This window comes from Cavia porcellus, unplaced genomic scaffold (assembly GCF_034190915.1).
Source record: "Cavia porcellus strain 051 isolate PalLab524CR breed Dunkin Hartley unplaced genomic scaffold, mCavPor4.1 scaffold_30, whole genome shotgun sequence".
Lineage (NCBI taxonomy): Eukaryota > Metazoa > Chordata > Mammalia > Rodentia > Caviidae > Cavia > Cavia porcellus.
The window spans coordinates 28,358,830-28,380,519 of NW_026947513.1; the positions used below are offsets into that span (position 1 = coordinate 28,358,830).

Genomic DNA, 21,690 nt, shown 5'->3' on the forward strand with positions numbered 1-21,690 from the left:
ACAAACCATATTTTAGTTTAAAAACTAGCCAAAATACTTTAGTAATAACTCCTAATTGTATTATCTATTCTTATGCTTAGATAAAAGCTCTGCAGAGGCCGTACTCAACACTGAAAGCGTTACTGTGCTTGTGAAAATAATAACTCTTGATTCTCATTTTTAAGAGTTACATATGGCAGAGTAATTTGTAAAAATAGCCAATTAGTCTCCTTCCTTATGATAAATATGTACTGTGTGACTTAACTGGTAAAAATAAGTTATCATCACCAGGGTCCCCTGGAAGAAAGGCTGATTTTAAGGGTGGGGCAGGGAACAACCAAAGTGAACTGGAATATTTTGTGCCAGAAAATAAGAAAGAGACTGGTGGGGACATGTTGTAAGAACACTGGAACCAACTTTAAGAGGCTGCCACCCACATTGGGATGGTTTGTACATCGAAAAGAATGAAGGCAGCACAGATAATAAGTCAGTGAATTAAGAGCAAAAAATTCCAAGTCCAGGAAAGAAAAAAGGATGGTGCATGCAGCTTTTTATATGAGAGGTATGACCAGGGAATAACAGGCTTATAAACTCAGTTTTGTACCTTTAGGTGTAATAAATGGTTCAGGTAGGTATCCATAGTAGGTGCTGAGACATTTTATATTGCAAATGAGGTCTTTAAGCGTGATTCCAACACTGCTACAGAAATTGCAGTGGGAGAGGCACTTGACATGAGATAGAAAGGTTTATTATACCCACAGGCCCTATGGAGGGAAGCAGGGCATGCTGTCAGAGGAGCGTTTGGGCAGCACAGGGAATGAGCTAGGACCCATCGGCAAGTGCTTTCATTGTGTGCACAGGAGAACACAAAAGTTTGAGGGAATTTCATTGGTGCACTGAATGTCAGGGAGTCACAAAGGATAGCAAGAGGGGGCATCTGTGACAGTGGACCAGATTTATCACAGTGGTGTACCTGATTTCTTGGGCAGACTGTTCACAGCATATTGGGGATATTAAGGCATCAGAAAATAGGAAGTTCAAAAAATGTACAATACACATTGAGGAACAGAATCTAAAGGTCCCATGACACAAGTTACTCACTAGTTCACAAGACAAGAGGTACCTTTGAAAGGAGAATCTGGTGGACCGCACCTTAACTGTTCAGCTTGATATTCTTTGTGACCAAAAATGTGATGAGTGTTAATTTTTAAAATGAATCACAGTAAAAGACACATCGTCAGTAAAAATAGGCCCTCTTGGTTTGAGCACACATACCCATTGCTTGTGCAATTTTCTGAAGCAGCTGTGGAAGTCCTCTTTCGTGAGTGTCGTTAGTTGTGCTGCCGTGGGGTGCTCCAGTGTCCTGAATCTATCCAAAATGTTTGCCTTTCATGGTGATTTGACTTTGGCGAAGAGCTACAAGTCGTACAGTGCCAGATCTGATGAATAAGTTGGACAAGAACACACCATAATGTTTTTATGAGCCTGCTTTTCCATTGGATGGCACCTGGCAGCAACATTCGTTGTATTTTTAATCATACCTCGTAAAGACATAAAAGAGAACTTCCAGAAATGTTTCAAAAAGTGGCAAGAGTAATGGGCGTAAGTGTGTTTGGTGTGATGGGGAGAATTTTAGAGGAAATAGTGTCAGTGTGGCTTTTACTTTAATAAACTTTTAAGAAACTGAAATGTCATATTTTGATCACCTGTTATATCTGCAATAATGAGAAAGAATGTGGTGCCTGGGAAGGATACAGTATTACATTACAGTATTTCAGTATTACATGTAGTATTCCTGTCAGAAGTGTTAAATCTGCATGCAATCTAGAGAATTATTTGACTGTTTGACATGCTACAAAGATAACTAGTCTGGTCTCTTTTTTTTTTGAGACAGGGTCTCGCTGTGCAGTTCAGGCTGGTCTTGGTATCACTTTGTAGCCTAGGCTGGTCTTGAACTCAACGATCCACCTGGCTCAGCCTCCTGAGTGCTGGGATTAAAGGGGTGAGCCACCATGCCTGGCTTACTAGTCTGGTCTTTAAAAAAAAAAAATGACAACAACTGTAAAGAAAATTAGGGCTCAATGAGGAAATGCATCTGAATTACTAGCTAATAATAGGGTTATCGTGATAGAATATTAAGAATGATGACACTATCATATTAGGGGTGAAGGGCATATTTGCAGCTTCACATGGTATAGAAAAATTCCTGAAGCCAGTGGATAGGTAAATGGACACTTATTCACTGTTCAGCTTTTCTGTACTTTTGAAATTTCTAAAAAAGGAAAAAGGTTGTCATAGATATATTCCAGCTTTAGGGTTTATGTTGTTTCCTTTGGTGTTCTATTACTATACAACTTTAAAAAAATTAAAAAAAAAAAAACCCTCTTATAATCTGCCTTTATTCTGTTTTCCCAGATGTGATACAACAGAAAAACTCAGAAATTCTTTGGATTGCTTGAGATCATTATTAAACGATTCTACAAACTTTAAGCTTATTTATAGATATGCATTTGACTTTGCACGGGTGAGTTCTCTGGAGCCTATGCAGATGTTTTCATCCCCTTCCTCCCTTTTTCATTGCCCCTTTGAAGTTTGTTTTTACATGCCACAGCAAACTACTTGAAAAAGTTTCTCCCAGGATGCTAGTTAGTATCTTCTCTACATATGTGTTTTTTAGAAATTTGGCAAAAGTTTGTATGTTAGCAAAAACTTACAGTGGCAGACCTTCAGTAGCTCTTGTGGTTACAATACTTTATAAATGGGCATGTGGTAGACACTGTTGTAAATGTTTCTAGATAAACTTGGAAAAGCTGTCTCTTTTCGTAGGAAAACACCTGTTCACCTTCACCCCTCAAGGTACTACAATAACTGTCCAGTTTCACTTTTGGGTAGTATGATTATATTTGGAAATCATGTGAATAGTAAATCTAGGCTAATTTCCTATTTGTCTCATATCAAATGTGATAGTGCTTCTTTGGGCGTAAAATAAAAATGACAGTATGTAACCTGGTCACCATCAGCAGTTAGTTCCTACGCACTGATTGCCATTGTATTCATCAGATACAGTCCACAGCCCTTCTATTTTATTTTAGAATGTTGTTTTATAATATGTCTATGGGTTGAATTGGTTTGGGTGGCTAGGCTTTCCTGATTAATTACGTTTCTAAATGATTTGTTTTTTAAAGCCTAGAATTTGAAAAATGATTCTTTTCCTACCACCATGTTGATCTTTTTCACTTTATTCTCTCTGGCTCTGCCAGTTTAGCATCAAAGATTTATTTCGTGGTGAATTCCGATGCATCTGCAGTAACACGTCAGTAGTTCTCTGTAATGCCTTCATTTATGCATTTTTACAACCTTCTAATAAAATCACAACATGCTTGGAAAGGTATTGATAGGAGAAATGAGGCAAAATTCAGGTACAGTGTTTGACTAAATGGCATTTGCATAAGGATATAGAGAAGTTAGATGCTACATGCTTTTAGAATAGGTACTAGTTCCTAGGATTAAACCATTCAGTATTGGAGGGTGTTCCCTAACAAAAAATCATCCTCTTACGGGTAGCAGTCTGTTTGGAAGTGTTGTATTTTCTGTGCCAAAATCAGCTGTTTTCTGACTTTATTTGGGAGTGGAATTCTCCCAGATATCCACTGTGTTTTCCATTGTACTCCTCCCTGACTGGCTTGTTGTTGCTGTGGCCCATCTCACAGGACTCCTTTAGCCTCTTTTAGGGCCTCCGACACAGTTGAGGCCCTTGTTACTTCTAACTTGCACTTTTTTTTTTTTTTTTTTTGGTACCTGGGATCGAACTCACGGCCTCGCACTTACCAGGCCAGCAGTTGAGCCGCTGAGCTAAATCCCCAGCCCCTCACTTGCACTCTTAAGTTAGCCTTACTTCCACATTCTTTTACTTCTCATCCAGCATTCACATCAGTCGGTATCATTGCTCTTCCTCCAGGTCCATCTTGCTGCCAAAGCCTTCAGTCCCTTCTTGGTGCCTTTTATATGAACAATCCGCTTGTGGGGTGTATACAGTATGGTTACCCTCACAGCAGCTCCAGGGAACAGCCAGAAATAGTTCCAACCACTCCACAGCGAAGAAGTGGAGGTTTAATGTGGTCTCATTGTTAGTAGACAGTGGATCAAGACTCAGACCAAGAGCCTCAGACCCTTAAGTCCAGTCCCAGTCTGCGTACTTTGACATCGTTTGTGCTATGGAATTGGATTCACTGTTGCTCAGTGTGTCTGCTGCCTGGCCTGTCTCCCCTTCTGCTTCCTGCCTTTGGGCGTGCTGTGCACTCGCACAGCTCTGTCCCTCCCACACTTCTGCTCCCACGCAGCCTCCCTGCTCTCCTGTCCTTTCCCAGTGTACCCTCACCACTCCTCTCCACAGCTTTGGGGTTTGGGTGCAGACCTGCCATGAGATACCATGTGTAACAGCTAGCATAGTTCTTTGCTTTTAGGGAGTACAGTAACTATAAATATAGGTGACTTAATCCCTTGTATGTAATGATGAATAGCACCATCTATATTTAGTCATTTATTTGATTACCAGAGCAGTTCAGTTAGCTTAAATGAGCTCAAAGATGAATTTAATAACTTTTGGCTTTGTCTAGCTATATCACACAAGTTTTGAAATGTTAATTTTCATTTGTATTCGATTAGAAATATTTTCCAGTTTCCTTTGTGATTTACTTATATTTGATACCTGGTTGTTCGAAAGTACTGTTTTTCATGTGTTTGGAATTTTCCAGATAGTCTTACCATTATGGACCTAGTTTAATTATATTGTGGTCAGAGAACATACCTCATGTAATTTTGCTCTGTTTAATTCATGGTCCAGAATATGACCTCCTGTGAATAAACGCTTGGTAGGGTGTTTGTTCTCCAGATGTCAATTAGGTCAAGTTGGTGGATAGTGGTATTTAAGTCTTCTGTATCCTTACTGATTTCTGTCTCCTGGTTCTATCGGGAATGTTAAAGTCACCAGTTCTAATTTTGTCTGTCACTGCTGGTTTTTTTTTTTTTTTTTTTCCTTTCATGTGTTTAGAAATTCTGATGTGAGGTTTGGAAATACTGAGGAATATGTCCTGTGAATGAATTGACCCTTTCACATTACGTCCTTGTCTCTGAATACTACCTATTCTAACATCTACTTTGATAGATAAAAATACAGTCACTCCAGCTTTCTTTAGATTAAAGTCTGTACGATGGTTTTCCCTTCCTTTTACTTTAGCACATTCCCACTGGCTTGAACCACCAGCGGCAGGTGCATGACTCCAATTGGGAAGTTTGTGCCACTGATGGTACAAATAGATCTGATCCTTTTATTGGTCTTTTTACTAGTAAAATTAATAAGTTTATCAATGGACCAAATCTAGTTAGTTGCTTGAATTTGAATAATTACTACCCAGATATAAACATTAATATTCTACATGTCTTATTAACAAAATTATTATAATAATCAAATTTATTTCATTAAGTTTAAAGAAATGTATATTTTAAATAATTTATCAATAATTCTGTAATAAATTTTAACATAGACATTTTACAAGTGCCCCATTGCTAGTTGATATAGTATGCTATATCACTAATTAGCTATATAGTATAATTTTATACCATTCAATGTTTTCCTTAAGGAACTGTAATGTGACATCTAGTCTGCTAAATCAGTTCTTTTCCTTACATTATTGTAATCAAAGACTCCCTGAGAAGCAGAGACAAGCCACCCAGTGAGACACTCATGGGGTATACCACTGATGATTCAAGCTATTAGGAATTACAGCCCAGTAGTGAACGTGTTATCTTTATCTTTAAATGTTATACCATTTCATGTGTAATGTGAGAATCCTTATAACAGTACCTTTATTTGGCCTTTCTGTACTTAATACCGTTGTTATCATACATTTTATTTGTTATAATCTTACATATTATTTTCATTTTAGTTTTGAATAGGTAAATATGTCTGTTATAGTTACCTACAAAGATACCATTCCTGTGCTCTAATCTTGGATTTCTTTTCAATTTAATTTCTTTTTGCTTAAAATCTTCTAACATTTCTCCTAGAACAGATCTGGTTTTTGATGAATTCACTAAGACTTTATTTTTGTCTTCAGTTTAGCATGGTACTTCTGGATAAAAAAAATCTAGGTTGATAACTTTATTCTTTCAGTAATCTCTCCCGTTGCTGTCTGTGTTTTGTCATTTCTTTCTGATTATGTCTGGCTCTTTGTTCCTTCCAGCATGTCTTTTTTGTTTTGTTTCCTGACTGCATTAATTGCCTTTTACTGCTTTTCAGCCAGTTGCTTGTGGTTCCTAACGAATTTTTTTGTGCTATTCTGATTGGAGTTTGTTGAGTTTTTTGTTTGTTTGTTTTTTGATCATTGGTTGATAGTTTACATGAAGTTGGGAGGTATTCCAGCTGTTATTTCTTTAGCTGTCTTTTCTGTTCTCCTTTGCTGTCCTTGGAATATCATGTGTTGCATTGCTTGATGTTGACCCTCAAGCTTATTGATTCTGCGGTCATTTTTTTCTTTCCCTACTTTTTCCTGTCTCTGTTTCATTTTAGATACTACAGTCTTCTCAGAATTAATGTTTTGTTTCGGCGAATCTATTCTGTTAACCCCAGTCATTTCAGATGCTGTATTTTTCATCTCTAGCAGTTCCATTTGGGTCCTCTTATATGTTCCATTTGTTTTCTCATGATAGTTTTTTGGGTTTTTGTGCCATATTGAATATCTAGAACATTTTTTGATAGTATTTAATAAATTTTTCTTTTGGTTTCCATCTCTGTCATTTCTGGCTCTGTTTTATTAGTTGATTTTTCTCTTACAAGTCATACTGTCCAATTTTTTTTTACTTTCCTAGAAGTATTTTTTTTTTTTTTATTAGAGCTGTATATTGTAAGTTGAATGTTTCTGGTTTCTGGGTTTGTTATTTTATGAAGTAGTGTTGGATTTTTTTTTTCCTGGTGCATGATTAACTTTGAATCAGTTTAATACTTTGAGAGACCCAGTTAGCTAGAGCTACCTTTATTTTAGCAATGATTTAACCTTACCAATAAGGCAGTAATACTCTCTGAGGACTCTCCGTGGTGTACTGTGTATAAATTACAGTATTTTTCATGCTGACTGGCAAAAATAAAAACCATCTCCAGTCCTGTGTAAGTTGTGGGGATTTCTGCTTTGTTGTTTGCAGTGAAGTATATTTCTCCACATTCAGGCTGCTTCCTTTCACAAAGACTCAGGTCAGTACTTGGCCAAGACTTGAGCATATTGTTTGAAGATCCCTAGACCTTTTTCTTTGGCTCGCAGCTCACTAGTAATTTACCTCACAAAATATAAGTCCCCCTTTTCTTTTTAACCTCTGTGGTCTGTTTTCTCCAACTCAGCAAAACCACTGGGCTGGATTTGGGTTTCCCTTTCCTTTGCTATGACTTAGAAACCAACTCCATGGTGTAAGCTGGTGTCGCGTGGGTTTGTTTGCTTTTTCTCGGGTCATGGTCTTCTGCTGCGTGTTTTCAGAATAAGCTGTTAACTTTGGGGCTGGAGTGGGAGTCCAGTTTTCTGGCTATTTTACATGAAAAGGAAATCTGATCTTGGTGAGAAGCAGAACTCCAGTGAGCTCGCCCACCCACCCACCAACCCCCGTGACTTATTTTGTGTCTACTAAGAAATTGACTCCTGAAAATAGTAATTTATAATTAACATAGCATATCTTTTTAAAATCACACTTGCAAATGAAAAATTGAACTTCCAGCATTTAGTATCTTAAATGTTATACTACAAATAACAATGGTGTATATTAAGTATTTTGAATTATACTCTAATAATACTAGACAAGAAGCTATAGTACCAGATAATGATAAATGGCCCTTTTAATATCTGTCCATCAAAATTGCAGTCCCAACAAGTGGTCATTTCTTTCTTAACCTTTGAAACTTATAGCTGGTTAAAAGTAGTACTTAGCTATATATTTGTATTATTTTTGTCTTAATTTTTTTTGACTTGCACTTATTTATAATTTTACAGATATCATAGAATCCTTAAACTTCAGAGCCTGAAGTTAACCTTAGCGGTCACCTGGTCCAGTTTTTTCAGTATACAGGTGATGACACAGAGCCAGAGAGGAGGGGCAGCTAAGGGCTTGAGCTGTGCCCCAGCAAAGCAGACCAGTGCTTCCCACAGAGCCACGCTGCCTTCCCTGACTCAGAGCTGACGCCATCTTGGCATCTTGTTAGAGGAAATTGATGGCATAAAAGTTTAAGGGTTGAAATGTCAATTCGGGGGCTGGGGATTTAGCTCAGCGGCATAAGCGCCTGCCTCGCAAGCAGGCAGTCGTGAGTTTGATCCCTGGTTCGGATAAAAACGAAAAAGACCAAAAAAAAAAAAATTTTTTTTTTTTAAAAGAAATGGTCAATTCTCTCATACAATTGGCTTTTGTTTCAGTATTTTTATCCACAGGGTTATTTCCTCTGAATTTAAATTGTATTTAATATACTCATTGCTGATCGTGTGGAGTTCTTGTTGTTTTTTTCACTTCCTTCCTTCCTTCCTTCCTTCCTTCCTTCCTTTCTTTCTTTTTTTGGCGGTGGGGGGATCCTTTCTTGTCTTTCCTTATGGTTTTCCTTTTGTTTCCTTTGCTCTCTTTTCCTTTCTTTTTGAGGAGATGAGTTCTGCCTGTATGCCCAGCGTGGTTGCTCAGGTGATCATTCACTTCAGCCTCCCAAGCAGCAGGTCTGCAAGCGTGTGTCACATTAGCCGTGGTTTCTCTTTTTGAAAAGAACCTAGTGAGAACAAGATTGAGTACAGTGAAGGAAATAAAAACTAAATATAGTAATTTTCCCCTCTGATCTGAAATAGTAAATACGGGTGCATTTGATTTTCACATTGTCAGTAGTGCAGACAAGCTGCTGTGAAAGTCATGGAGAGGTTGGCATCTGGTATTTTGAAAAGGGTAGATGTCAGGCTGAGTGAGGTATTGATTAGCAGCACAGAGGGCCAGGTAAGAGCAGGGACTAAAAGCAGTGTAGTCCTGCCCTGAGGTAAAAAAAGGGGCAGATTGAGAAATGTGTGGGCTGAGAGCACAGCGGTTGAGAGGAGCCTGGTGAAATGATGAGACGGACTCAAGAAGGGGAGTTGAACACAGCTGCCGGGTGAAGGAAAGAGGCCCTCAGAGAGACGGGAGTAAGGGGGAGCAGAAGCACAGGAGAGTTCTGTAGGGGGACGCCTTTGTCTTTGCATCCTTTGAAATAGACCGCAAGGCAGTTGAACAGAGAGTCTTTGGGAGGCAGAAGATCGGGGAAGGGTGCGGTAGTGACAGGTGGTCTCAGTTTGTTACCAAATCCAACTAGTCAGTCCCTCAGTATGCTCAATATTCCAGCAGTAGGTGCAATCTGCTTCTAGTTAGTGTCTCTGAGAAGGTGACTCAGGAGAGCAAATTAAAGCCAGTGTATCTTCTTCAAGTAAAATAGCTAAAGTAGAAATGATTATACTTGTTACAGAATTTACTAGGAAAAATTTGGCTAGATCTTGTGGTTAGCAACCCCTGATAACACAGAAGTTTTCCTGAGATTTGACTTAAATCTTCTGTGAATTTTTGGGTTTACTTTCTCTCCTAATTTGAGTGAATCTCTCATTTGTTACATATTTAGACAGAATAGCTGTCTAGTTTCTTTACAGGACTTCCTGGACACATAGACACAAGTAGACACATACAAAATGCGCTTTCCTACTTTCCCTTCTTATTTTATGGTACATTAAAAAGAAAACAGAAGGTAGGCCTGTAGAGGGCAAAAACAGGAATAATATAATGCAGTCAATAACTCTAGTCCATCACTGTGGAATCTTGTTAGTTTTGTCTGTAAGATTCCTCTTTGGCTATTGCAGAGCCACACGTATCTGCTTTGCAGGTATTGTAAGTGAAATGGCTTACCTTAGCTTTAACTTTTTAAATTGCTCTTGCCTCATCACTTCCAAGGAAAGTAATAGTGTACAGTAAGAGCTCAGGCTTTGAATCAAAACTTCCTGTTTCAAACAGTCATGGTGGCACACATCTGTAATCCCAGCACTCAGGAGCCTGAGGCAGGAGGATCACTGAGTTCCATGCAAGCCTGAACTTCATTATGAGACCCTATCTGAAAAAAAAGAGAGAGAGGAAAAAGTCAACTTCCTGGTTTGATCCCAGCCCTGACATTTGTTGACTTTTCCCCTGTGCCTCAGTTTTGCTGTTTATATATTGTAGATAATCATAGTGCCTGTCCTAAAAGTCAGAAGTTGAGTTTAATTGACTTATAATCATGTTATTTGTAAAGTGCTAGCTAAGATCAAAGGGCAAAATTAATACCAGTTTGCATATTTATAGTTTCATAAACTAAAGCACAGTATTCAAGCTCTGGATTCTTTAGAGCCCTCTATTTTTGCTTTATGCATGTTTTCTTAGGTAGCTAAGTTAAGAAAGATTACCTTTTCTGTTTGTCAAAATCCTTATGATCTCATTTGAGATCATATGGTACATATCACAGGACTTCACTTTGGGTCTTAATTTCATATGCCAATTTCCAACTTGCTTTTCACCATTTATGTTTAGAATCAATTATGTATCTTTTCTTGAGTACAACCAGTTTCTTGAAAAATTTAGATTTTTTTTCTGTTGAAGTTTTTAATATAATTGTAATAATTCAAAGTTATCCTATTTGCATGTCTCAAGATATGACTACTTAGGGTAAATTGGAGATTATCTGGAATACTTAGTGTCCTCTGATACAGCATGTAGAGACCTAAATCTTTCAAGGTTCATTTTTATAACACACTTACATATAGTTAACCCTTTATTTTTGTTTTTGTTTCTTAAGCTGTTTGTGCTGCTTAAAAAAATGCTTAATTTTCAACTTACCAGAGGACCCACACTGGAACAGTTTAAATAGACATTTTACAAAATATTGGAACTTCAAATCAAACCTTAGTAAAACTTCGTTATTCTTTCTGTTGTATGTTAGCTATTGTTGGTCTTCAGTTTGAGGAGTATATTTATTCCATATAGAAAACATAACTTTAGGATATTTCAAATAGGACCTTTTGGTTTTGCAGCTGCACTATTAGAGGCCTGATACCACCCTGCATTGCTTAAGAAAGACAAAATAGAGAGTTTAGTTGTGTGTTGTGGAGGGTTTGTACCTACAAACCTGTCCAGTTTCCATTACTATTTTAAAAATGAGGCAAAATTGTCTTTCTTATCTTAGGAAATTAAAGTTCATTAGGTATATACGTATGAGCAAGGGAGGGAGAGGTAGGGAGGAAATTTTCCATTTCTACCTCCTTTAACCTTGACAAGCTTCTGAGGGTTGGGGTTGGCTCTTGGCAAGCTGTCTGACCTTGGAATACAGAAATCTCTTGGGTTGCCCTTTGCTCCTTGGTGCTCCACGAGTAGGGCACAGGGTTGTTGTTGATAGTGTGTGCTATTTTAATTTCTTGCAAAGAGCTTTTGGGTGTCTTTGCTGTATTCCTTGAGTTTGTTAACCTGATCACTTTTTTTTTTTTTTTTTTTTTTAAATGCCCATAATGCGGATGGCTGCCTGATAGCATCCTGGGAGGTTGATTTAATTTTAACTGGGAACTCCTTTGCAGAAAATGCCCATAGAGATCACTGTTCAACAGAGAACCCCTGAGAGTGTCTCCATTTTGATGTTTAGTAGGCATTTGCAGTGGGCTTTCTCTGCTGTGTTGTTCTAGGACTTTTGAGTGTTTCAAGTCATGGTCATTTGCACTTAGCCATAAGTCCACCCGCAGTCCCTGTTGGTTGTCAGCGAGATGCCACTGTTGAGACTGTGAGTGCCTCCATAATATCTCTCTCTTATTTGCTAGGCAGAAGATGGTGTTAGTGATTGCAAGCTGCTGGCTGCACCCTGCAGAGCAGGAGTGAGTGAGTGCTGTTCAGCTCTCCGGCCCTGTGAGTCTGATGCCTTTCCTCCATGTTTCGGCATCACTGCCAAACACACGCATTGAAAATCCTTCGTGATCATCAGTTTGTCAGATGATTATACTGTTATAAAGAGTCTGTCCAGGTCCTTTGTATTTTTTTTCTTTTTTGTCACCTTAGTGTATGTCCATTGTGATGGGGGCAAAGGCATTGATGATGAATGATGGAAGAAGGCACAGTATCATGTATCAAAGCCAGACTAGAGGTGCGAGGGTTAGTGAATCATTAAAAACTCTGCAAGGAAAAACTTTTAGAGCGCCAGTGTTGTCAACCAGTGCTGCATGAGCTTTTGTGCGACAAATGGATCTTGGCCTGGTCCTGTGGTGCTGCGTGTGTTTCTCAACAACTTGCGCATATTTCTTGTGGGTTGCTTCATGGTTGGTGTGCTGTTGCCGTCTGCCACACCTGTGTTCCGGGCTCAGGATGTTTTCCATTGGCTTGCACAGCGCATTGCTGAGGAATAAGCACTTGACATGCAACAAACCAATGAGGCTTGGTTGGCAAAAGGCAGGTAATTTCTGGATTACCTCTTGTGCTGTCCTCTTCTCCTTCAGGAAGGAGTGCCGCAGCCATAGCAGGACCATCTCATGGCTCAGGGACAGGAGAGAGTACTGTGGGAAGAAACCCCACTTCTTTGCATAGAACTGGGTGATTGGGATACTCTCACCAATGTCAGATTCACATTTTAGTGGCCTCAAACTGAGAAGGGCATCATGGTGCCATTTGACCTGGTCTGTTCGTGAATAGACATTATATTTTATGACTTCAGTTCAAAAGACAGACCTTTTGAGCATCTTCCTTAAGCAACAAGTTTCTGTATCTTCATCTCCTTTGTTTGCTCTTGTGAGGTGAGGCCCTTACTTTTGCTGTGTTAATTCCTTCACTTTTAAAATTAGTGTCATGGGAAGAACCTTACTGTGTACTAAAGAGCAGTTCACTGGTAGAGTCAGAAGGTCTGTGTGGCTGTGTATGTGACTGACAAGGGTTATATCACAGCATCATCCATTTGGTGACTATTTAAGTCCACTCCAATGGGAAATAGAGTATGTTTAGAGTATTTTTTCAAATTTGCACTATTTAATATACTGTGTGGAGGCTAGCTTTAGCTATGTAATGTCACCACCTGTCGTCTCAGGCCTTCTGTACATTTCCACAGAAATCAACTAGTTATAGACTCAGAATGGAAACTTGACAAAAAATAAGAAATTAGAATTTTTTGATTACAAACATAGTAGAATGAAGTTAGTTTACATCTATATGTTACTTCTTCTGGTTTCCTTATGAGTGTCTTTCTCTTGATTACTAGTTAGGGATGTTCTTCTAGGAGAGTCACATCTAAGAAACCCAAGGTAAGGATTGTGTAGATAGATACCCTGCTTTGTCTGGAGTAAATGAATGACCACATCCTCTGACAGGGAGAGAATCTTAAGGGTCCCAACATTTATTATGAGCCAACTTTAATTACAGTGTACTTAGAGATAAGAAAAATATTTACCCTGTGAAGTAAAAATGGGGAAAAAAAGCCCCAGTATTTAATAAGGAAACATAATTCCCAAGTGTGGAAATCAAATCTTTAAACTCCGTTTAGTTAAATTATGGATTTTAGGATAATCAGTTATAATACTGATAATTTTTAATATAATGACAAGTTATGGAGTTACAGATTTTTGTTTAGCCTATTAAATGACTTAGGTGCTGCCACTACGTAGTTGATTTTCATCAGTGCAATCATTCGACTAGCATGAATCCTCCTTACAATACATTTGTGCAACACTGAGATGATCCAGGCTTCCATTGTGTTTGACTATCTCCTTCCCTCTGCCTTAGTCTCCCTTTAGAATTTTATGGTGTATCATAAATGAGCTGTTGACTAATTTCTTGGTGAAGTGAAACACAAATTTGGATCACGGGAATTTATTATTTGAAAGCATCTGGCTTATGCTTGTTTTTGTTTGTTAAACAGGAAAAGGACCAGCGCAGCCTAGACATAAACACTGCCAAGTGCATGTTGGGACTGTTATTAGGAAAAATCTGGCCCCTTTTTCCAGTTTTTCATCAATTCTTAGAGGTACCAAATGTTTTATGAAATGTATATATGCTTGCTTAGAACTACCAAATATACTTTATTTAACTGTTTTATGTATTTTTTTGTTTGTTGTACTTTTCTACTCATAGGAACTCTGGTACCATAATTGGTGTCAGTCAGCAACTACTTGTGATCGTGAAGTGTGTCTGTGTGTGCATGTTACATTGTATGTGCCATCCCACGTTACAGTGCCTTAGAACAGCTGCAGCCCTCCCTGTCCCCTCGTGGCCCAATTTTAAAAGCCTCACTACTGTTTTAATTTTCTGTTCCGTGTAACGATAGAAAAAATAAAGTTTACTTTCTTTATGATTTTAGGTGAATCTCTTAAGTTTTATTAAGCAGTTTAATAATAACTGTCTGCCTTAGTAAAATTAGTTTGTAATCTATTCTTATCTACTCTTATCTCCAAGTAACTTGAGGAATTTAGAGCAATGTAAGTACTATATTAAACAAACTGAATATTTTCTTCAGGTCCATGTTAGAAACAACTCAGCTCTTTATTCCATCAGGGTCTGCATTATATATTGATGATCAAAAGTTTCAAATTGCTGATTATAAGGGTTGGTTTGATAGGACCTGGAAGTGTCGTATATGGCATCCTCCTTGCCCTTCTGCCCCAAGCCCTGTTTAAAAATACCCTTTGCTTATAGAAATGAGGATGTTGGGTCTTTGAGAAAATCCTAGGCCTGCCAGTAACTCTTCACTTTCTTTTTTGAAGTAATCTTTCTTAAAATTTATTTTATGTAGGGCTGGGGATTTTGCTCAGCAGCATAAGCTCCTGCCTTGCAAGTGTGTGGTCGTGAGTTTGATCCCCGGTACCAATTAAAAAAAAAAAAAAAAAAAAAAGACAAAAAAAAAAAATTTTATTTTCTGTAATGGTTCAGAAAAACTAAACTGTTAAAATTCTTAGAGGGCTGTTATTCAGAACTGCTTTTAATATTACTAACTAGAACGCCTCAAGAAAGTTACAAAAATTAGTTTTAATAGTAGAAGTGTTTATGTAATGGTCCATTCTTCATACGATCTGTTTTAGCTACTCTTGACAACCCTGTGAGATAAGCCAGCAGTGTTGTGAGACAAAAGCAGACAGAAGTCCCTGCTCTCAGAGGGTTCCGCAGAGTTGAGCCTTAGTGTGAAGGCCTTCAGCTGAACAACCTGACTCTGAGCAGATGTGACCGCACAGCTCCAGGAGTATCATTGGCAGTTTTAAGACTAGTTTTTGCTTTTAGTAGCTTAGAAAGTTAAGCTTGAAGCGTGTGATTTGTTCTTATATTAGTTTACATTTTTATTATAAAAAGAGACAGTAATCTCTTAGTTTAGAACTTGTGGTGTTTGCAACCTCAAAACCATTGACCTCTCTTCGTTGTTTATATATTTGTATTATTTTTACTATGTTCCTGAGTTGATGTGATGGGGATTTAAACTACTTCTGGATTTTATTTTTAAATATTTATATAGGATATTTTAAAATACAACGTATTCCTTGTCCAAGGCATAGAGAAACTACTTTATGGCTATTCTAGTTTCTTTCACGGTCCCATTCCGGTTTTGAGTTGTTAAACAAGTCATTTTTTTCAATGGTAAGAGCACCTAGCTTCAAGGCTACTTGTAGCGCTTACATTGGTCTCAGAGCGGTGGCGACCCTGGGCAGCCGTGCTGCACTGGGCTGTCTGTAGGGTGAAAGCTCAGAAGGTTCGCGTCAGTGTCAGAGTGCCCACTGCCACTCCGCTTCCAGCTAGTAACTTGGCTGTGGTCAGTGCTGATCATGTCAGCAGTACTGACGCGGAGATGCTCTTTATTTAGTATTTAGTTTGTGCCAACTACTTAATGAAATGCTTTACATAAGTGACATGTTATCTCTCTAGGAAGTAGGAAATATCTCCATTTAATATAAAAGGGCTACAGCAGTTTCACTTGTGGGGATAGTTCTTATTTTTTTTTTAATGTGTATGCTATCTTGGATTGGGGTCCCCCTGCAATAATATTTTTGTAATGAAAACTATCATGAAATTCTGTTCTTGCTCTTCCTCACCATCCTCCTAGATTGATACTGAAATGTAAAGGGTTAAGCCCTCCTCCATTAACTTTTATTTAAAGTTGGTTCGTTCAAGAAGCCATCCCATTTGTTCATTTTGTATCAATAATTCATATTACTTTCCCCTCTATCAGCAATCAAAATATAAAGTGATTAACAAAGACCAGTGGTGCAATGTGCTTGAGTTCAGCAGAACCATTCATCTTGACCTCAGCAACTACGACGAAGACGGAGCATGTGAGTACCGCATGTGCCCGGGTCCTCTCTCCACCCCGTGCTCGCACAGTCACTTGTTCCCTGGAAAAAGCCCGAGAGCAACCTTGTTGTTGTTTTTTTTTTTCCCTCTCTCTCTCCAGGGCCAGTCTTGTTGGATGAGTTTGTGGAGTGGTACAAAGATAAGCAGATGTCCTAGGAAGGACTATGTGCATAGCAGCGCGAGAGTCACTGTTACCACAGTTATGTCACCCATTAGCCATAAATTGCTGTTTGTATCAAAGCGCATGCTGCTTCTCTTGCACTGTCTCCCTTTGCAGGGATGTTTTGGTGTTTGCTGTTGAATGGGCCAGCTCTGCTTGCTGTGTAGCATTGTTCTCTTGGAAGGCTGCTTTCCAGTTTGTATTTACACTACAGATTGGTGAATTTGCCAACGTCCTCACTGTGATTATGTGTATATTGCTGTTTAAATTTTGTATATGTGTATAAAAAGCTTCACCTAGAGATTATTTCTGCAAAAATGTATTGTAAAAATAATTTTGTGGCATATTTCTAGTCCCTTTTTTCAAATGAACCAGTTATATTTTGTTTGGTCTCAAATGTAGCATTTCAGAAAACAAGACGAAACAACCATTACTGTGAGCAAGTGTTGCCAGAACTAACCTTACTGTTTAAAAGAGGCCAATTTCTGGAAAAGGAGGCAGGAGTAATAACAGTGGCTCATGCCAGATATCATTTGTTTTACTTGATGATATTAGCATTCTAAAATGATGAAAGTTGTAATTGACTGTGTAACATGCCGCAAATGAGTTTTACCGTGCAAGATACAATTTTTTTTGTTTTGTTTTGTTTTTTAATGTTGAAAATAGTAGCTTGAATGTAGGTACAAATGAACAAATTGAAAGTGCACCTTTTTTTAAGAATTCGAGTTTAAATTCTCATAAACTTTCTTTAATGTTTTTCCCTTGTTTGCCCTTTTGAATTCCTCCATCCAGTGGTCTGCTGATACTCTCTATGCCACTCTGACTAAAGTTGATTTTGCCGCTTCCATGAAAACATACTGGCTTCCTGGCAACTTATAACCTCAGAGCACTGTTAGTTGTGGCTTGAATATTTTAGTTAAATTTCACAGTATCTAATTTTGAGTTTTTTAAAAAAGAAATTATGAGTGAGAGGTGTTTTGTTTTGTTTTTCTTGTTTATTTCATGCTAGGCTTTTCCTGGCAACGTGTTCATTGCAGGCAGTGGACACGAAACCACCAGCAATTAGCTAAACCTTATCACACTCTAGGACCTTTCCTGGAGGGGCCACTTGTCATTACCTGAATCATTTGTACAGAAGAATGATAGTCATTATTTATGTGTATGAGGAAACAATGGTATGTTTAGATTTTTATTTTATGGTTTCTTGTTTTGTTCTGTTTTTTGCCTTGAGAAAATGTGTAGATTACATGTTTCCACCCCACCTATCTGGTGCTATTGAATGACTAACCTGGTCCCTAACGTTTTGCGAACATACATCCAAAGGTCTAATGATTAACCAAGTACAGAGCTAAGGTGCATTTGAGCAAGTAGTTGCTGTGGTTGTGGGCAGTATCCATGCTTGAGCATGCAGTGATTCGGATTATTGGCCAAAACGTTTTAAAATTAAATGTGAACCTTTAAATGATGTTTAATGAGTAAAGCACACAGACAATGCTACTCTTGACCATTGTTTTACAGTTTCTTTGCAAATGGTGTTCTGATTTTCGTATTATTTTTTTCCCTAACTGAACCACCAAAGACAAAAATTTTGTGTATATAGTGTGCGTGCATATTCAAAATCATGATAGGTAGAATGCAGCTATTTCGTTTTTCCTCTAAACAATAAGGTTTGGTTTGCTGTGAAATAAAACAAGTTTTTAAAACAATAGCGAATAAACATACTTAGCCATTCCTTGTTTTTAGTCTCACTTTTAACCTTACAGATTTATATCCGTTTCCAAAAATTAATATCTGGAAAGACAAGGAAATATCAGTAGTATAAAACAGCGATCGAGACTGCTCACTGAAGGGCAGTCCGATTCACGTTTGCTATTGCAGTGCGGATTGGCCATTGTCAGGTTTGGATCTGTGGAGAACTGAAGTATTTTCAGATGTGCCCCAGTGAAATGTTTAAATATCACACCTTTAAAGGCAGCAGGCCTTAAATTTGATCAACCTCTGTTTTGCAGAAAGCAAATATAAATCATAGATAAAATTGTTTTTCAGTGTTAGAATCTGGAGAATTTTTTTAAACACTAAGCACAGGTAATCTTAAAATAAAAAGATTGTAACAAGAGAGACATGGTACATTTCATCCAGAGTGAACATTTTGATAAGAGAAAACTCAAGTAAAAACAATTCTATGATTGATACATGGTATGAAAGTAAGCATTCCAGTGGGGTAATGGTGTACATTGAGAAAACAGTCTCTGAACTACCTTGACAAATAAGCCTCTGTGACTGCTGCCTGCAGAGTGCTTGCCCCTGGTTTTCTTTACTTTATATATTTTTAAGGGAGAGTCATAACTTTTTCTTAAAAATTTGCCTAAGTTACACAGTGCTGAACAATTCATCAAGCACTTACTTGTGGGCTAATGTCTAATAAATTTGGGTGCCTTCTTCTGGGTTTTCTTTAGTACCCAAACTTACATCCTTTCTGTCTTGCCTTGTGTTTTGAAGTCCACTTTGCAATGCTCTGTTTTAGGGAATACAGGTTTTCAGGTCAGAATTTTGTTGTTCAATTTGCCATACACACCCACTGTCATGTTACATGCCCTTTTTATGAAGCATGAACTTTGAGTTAAGTTTTTATAACTCTAACTAAACAGACCTCTGGATTCTGGTTTAACAACAGATTTCTGTTGCCTCTTTGGTCCCCATGCTGACAGTGCTTTTGAAATTTATACAGAAGGCTTTAAAAGTTAGTTTATGCCCTCAGTTTTTATTCTTACAACTGCTAAGATACCTCTGTAAGCCTTATCCTTTATTCTTTCATAAGTTGTATAATAAATGTATAGAACTCACTGACCAACTAAAATGTTGGGTATCTGTAAATGAGACCAAAATGTGGGTTGCTTTTTTCATAAAGTAATTTCTATTGGGGGTTACTGTTAAATGAACAGCAGCTAACCTATAACTGTGAATGCTTCGTGTCGTCAGTATTTGCATTACATTCATAAAAGTGTGCAAGTCCTGTGACTCCCAGCTTAACTAAAATACTGTTATGCCACCCAACTTGAGTACAGCATACTGGTTTTAGGTTTTAATGGAATTGGTGTAAAATGATATCCCATAAATAAAAAAGTATTTGTGTTTGATTTCTGAACTGATTTGTGAATTTTTTCTTTTTCTTCAGAAACCATTTAGGATAGTTTTAAAGTTTTGGTTTTCATCCTTTTCTATTTTTCTCAATTTCTGCTGAAAATTTTCAAAGCTACAGAACAAAAAGCAAGAATAATATAATGAACAACTGTGTACCGTCACTTGGGCAAACATTTCTTGCCCCACAGTGAGGGGGAGAGAGACATAGACACAGAGATTGATCCTCTGTTTAAAAAAAAAAAAAATTACCTGAATCATGACTTGTAAATTACATGTCACAGTCTGACTTTGAAAGTAAGACATTTTTCCTGTAACTGTGATGCAGTGATCCCACTCAAGAAATATCCCTATTTATACCAATGATGGTCTTTATTACTGTTTTATTTTATGTCTGGGGATAATTGTCAGGCTTCTTTAATCTGTAATTCAGATCACCTCCAAAACAGTTTTAAATGTCATTAAAGATAGTATAAGCATTCAGTCAAATACTGATTTTTAAAAAAATACACCACTGTGTGTTATGTATTTCTAAACATTAATTTAATAACCAGATACTTCCTGTGGGCCAGCAGCCAAGCAGAAGTGTCTATTTCCACTTCACCCAACACTATCACTCAGTTTACCTGTGTCAGCCTGGTGTCTTACCCTAGAAGTTAAGCTTCCTGTGGGAGGGTCTCTCACAGGGTGGAAAGCGTGTGTGGAAGGGAGTAAGTAACAGAGTTCCAGTTTGGGCACAGAATTTTTAGCACCTAAAGGAATCCAGGTAGAACTGGATGTAAAGGTGAAAAACACTCAGTAAGAAGTGACAAGAATTTCATGATTGTTAATCACTTAAACATGAGAGAGGACTTAGAAACTAGGGTTACTAAAATGGCAGCTCTGCAGTCTTAATTAAGTACTGTTTAAATTGGTGATACAAATGGTTCTTTCAGTTGAAATTTGGGTCAGTAGCTGACAATCAAACCAAGAAAATCTTCAGTCTTCCAGACACCCAGACGGAGGATGATGAGTGAAAACAAAGGAAAAAGTGAGTACCAAATAGATTGAAAGGGGAGGTAATCCGCCTTAGGATAGGGCCTTCGCAATCTGGAGTGTAGCCTACAGCCGAAGAGCATGAGTTACACTGAGTAAAAATACAAGAACCCAACCAGCAGTGGAAATGGCCATACTCCCACAATTGTTACGTATACTTAGTGCAGTCCTGATCAACGTACCATCAGCATACCTCACAGATCTGGAGAAAACATTCCTAGAATTCATTTGGAACTGGAAGAAACCTAGAATAGCAAGGCAGTCCTGGGCAACAAAGGCAAGGCAGGAGGCACTACAATCCCTGACTTGAAATTCTACTACAAAGCTATAGTGATAAAATCAGCATGATACTGGGCAAAAAAAGAGACCTGAGGACCAGTGGAACAGATTAGAAGATGCGGACACAACTACAAACAGTTATCTTTCATAAAGGGGCCAAGCAGGTTCACTGGAAGAAGGATAGCCCCTTTAATAAATGGTGCTGGAAAAACTGGCTTTCTCCCTGCCAACAACTAAAACTAGATCCATGTCTATCACCATGCACTAAAGTCAAAATAGATCAAAGGTCTAAATGTTAGAAACACTAAATCTACTAGAAGAGAAAGTAGGTAGAAATCTTGAAGACATAGGTGTAGGTAGAAAGTTCATACACAAAACCCAGACTGTAGGGGAAATATTTCAAAAAATCAACAACTAGGATCTTGTCTTATTAAAAAGCTTTTGCTCCTCAAAAGAAATCACCAACAGACTGAAAAGACAACCCAGAGAGTGAAAAAGTTTTAGCAATTCTCTCAACAAAGGACTTCTATGTAGAACATAAATTGAAAAAAATCAGACCCCCCAAATTCAAAGATCTGATCAAAAAGTGGGTATCTGGATGGATACACATTTCTCAGATGAAATCAAATGGCAAATATGTGACCAAGTATTTGGGTCAGGGATATAGTTCAGTGGCACACTACCTGCATGGCAAGCCCAAGGTCCTGAGTTGAATTTGGTGCCCCAAAAATAAAAAATGTTCAACA

At 38.0% G+C, this 21,690-nt stretch overlaps 1 protein-coding gene across 6 annotated transcripts in view; it reads left to right on the forward strand.

Moving 5' to 3' along the window:
• Dcun1d4 (defective in cullin neddylation 1 domain containing 4) overlaps window positions 1–19,629 on the forward strand; it is a 76,909-nt gene extending 57,280 nt beyond the window's left edge. For 5 of the 6 annotated variants that reach the window (XM_003471578.5, XM_063240539.1, XM_063240542.1 and 2 more), the window contains exons 8-11: window positions 2,395–2,503; window positions 13,919–14,023; window positions 16,211–16,313; window positions 16,433–19,629. In XM_003471578.5, the coding sequence (XP_003471626.2) occupies window positions 2,395–2,503; window positions 13,919–14,023; window positions 16,211–16,313; window positions 16,433–16,488 (373 nt within the window). In that variant the 3' untranslated portion in view covers window positions 16,489–19,629. Of the gene's footprint in view, window positions 1–2,394; window positions 2,504–11,840; window positions 11,926–13,918; window positions 14,024–16,210; window positions 16,314–16,432 lie in introns of those variants that run through there. The other variant, XM_063240540.1, reaches the window with a different exon arrangement.
• The last annotated feature ends 2,061 nt before the right edge of the window (window positions 19,630–21,690 follow it).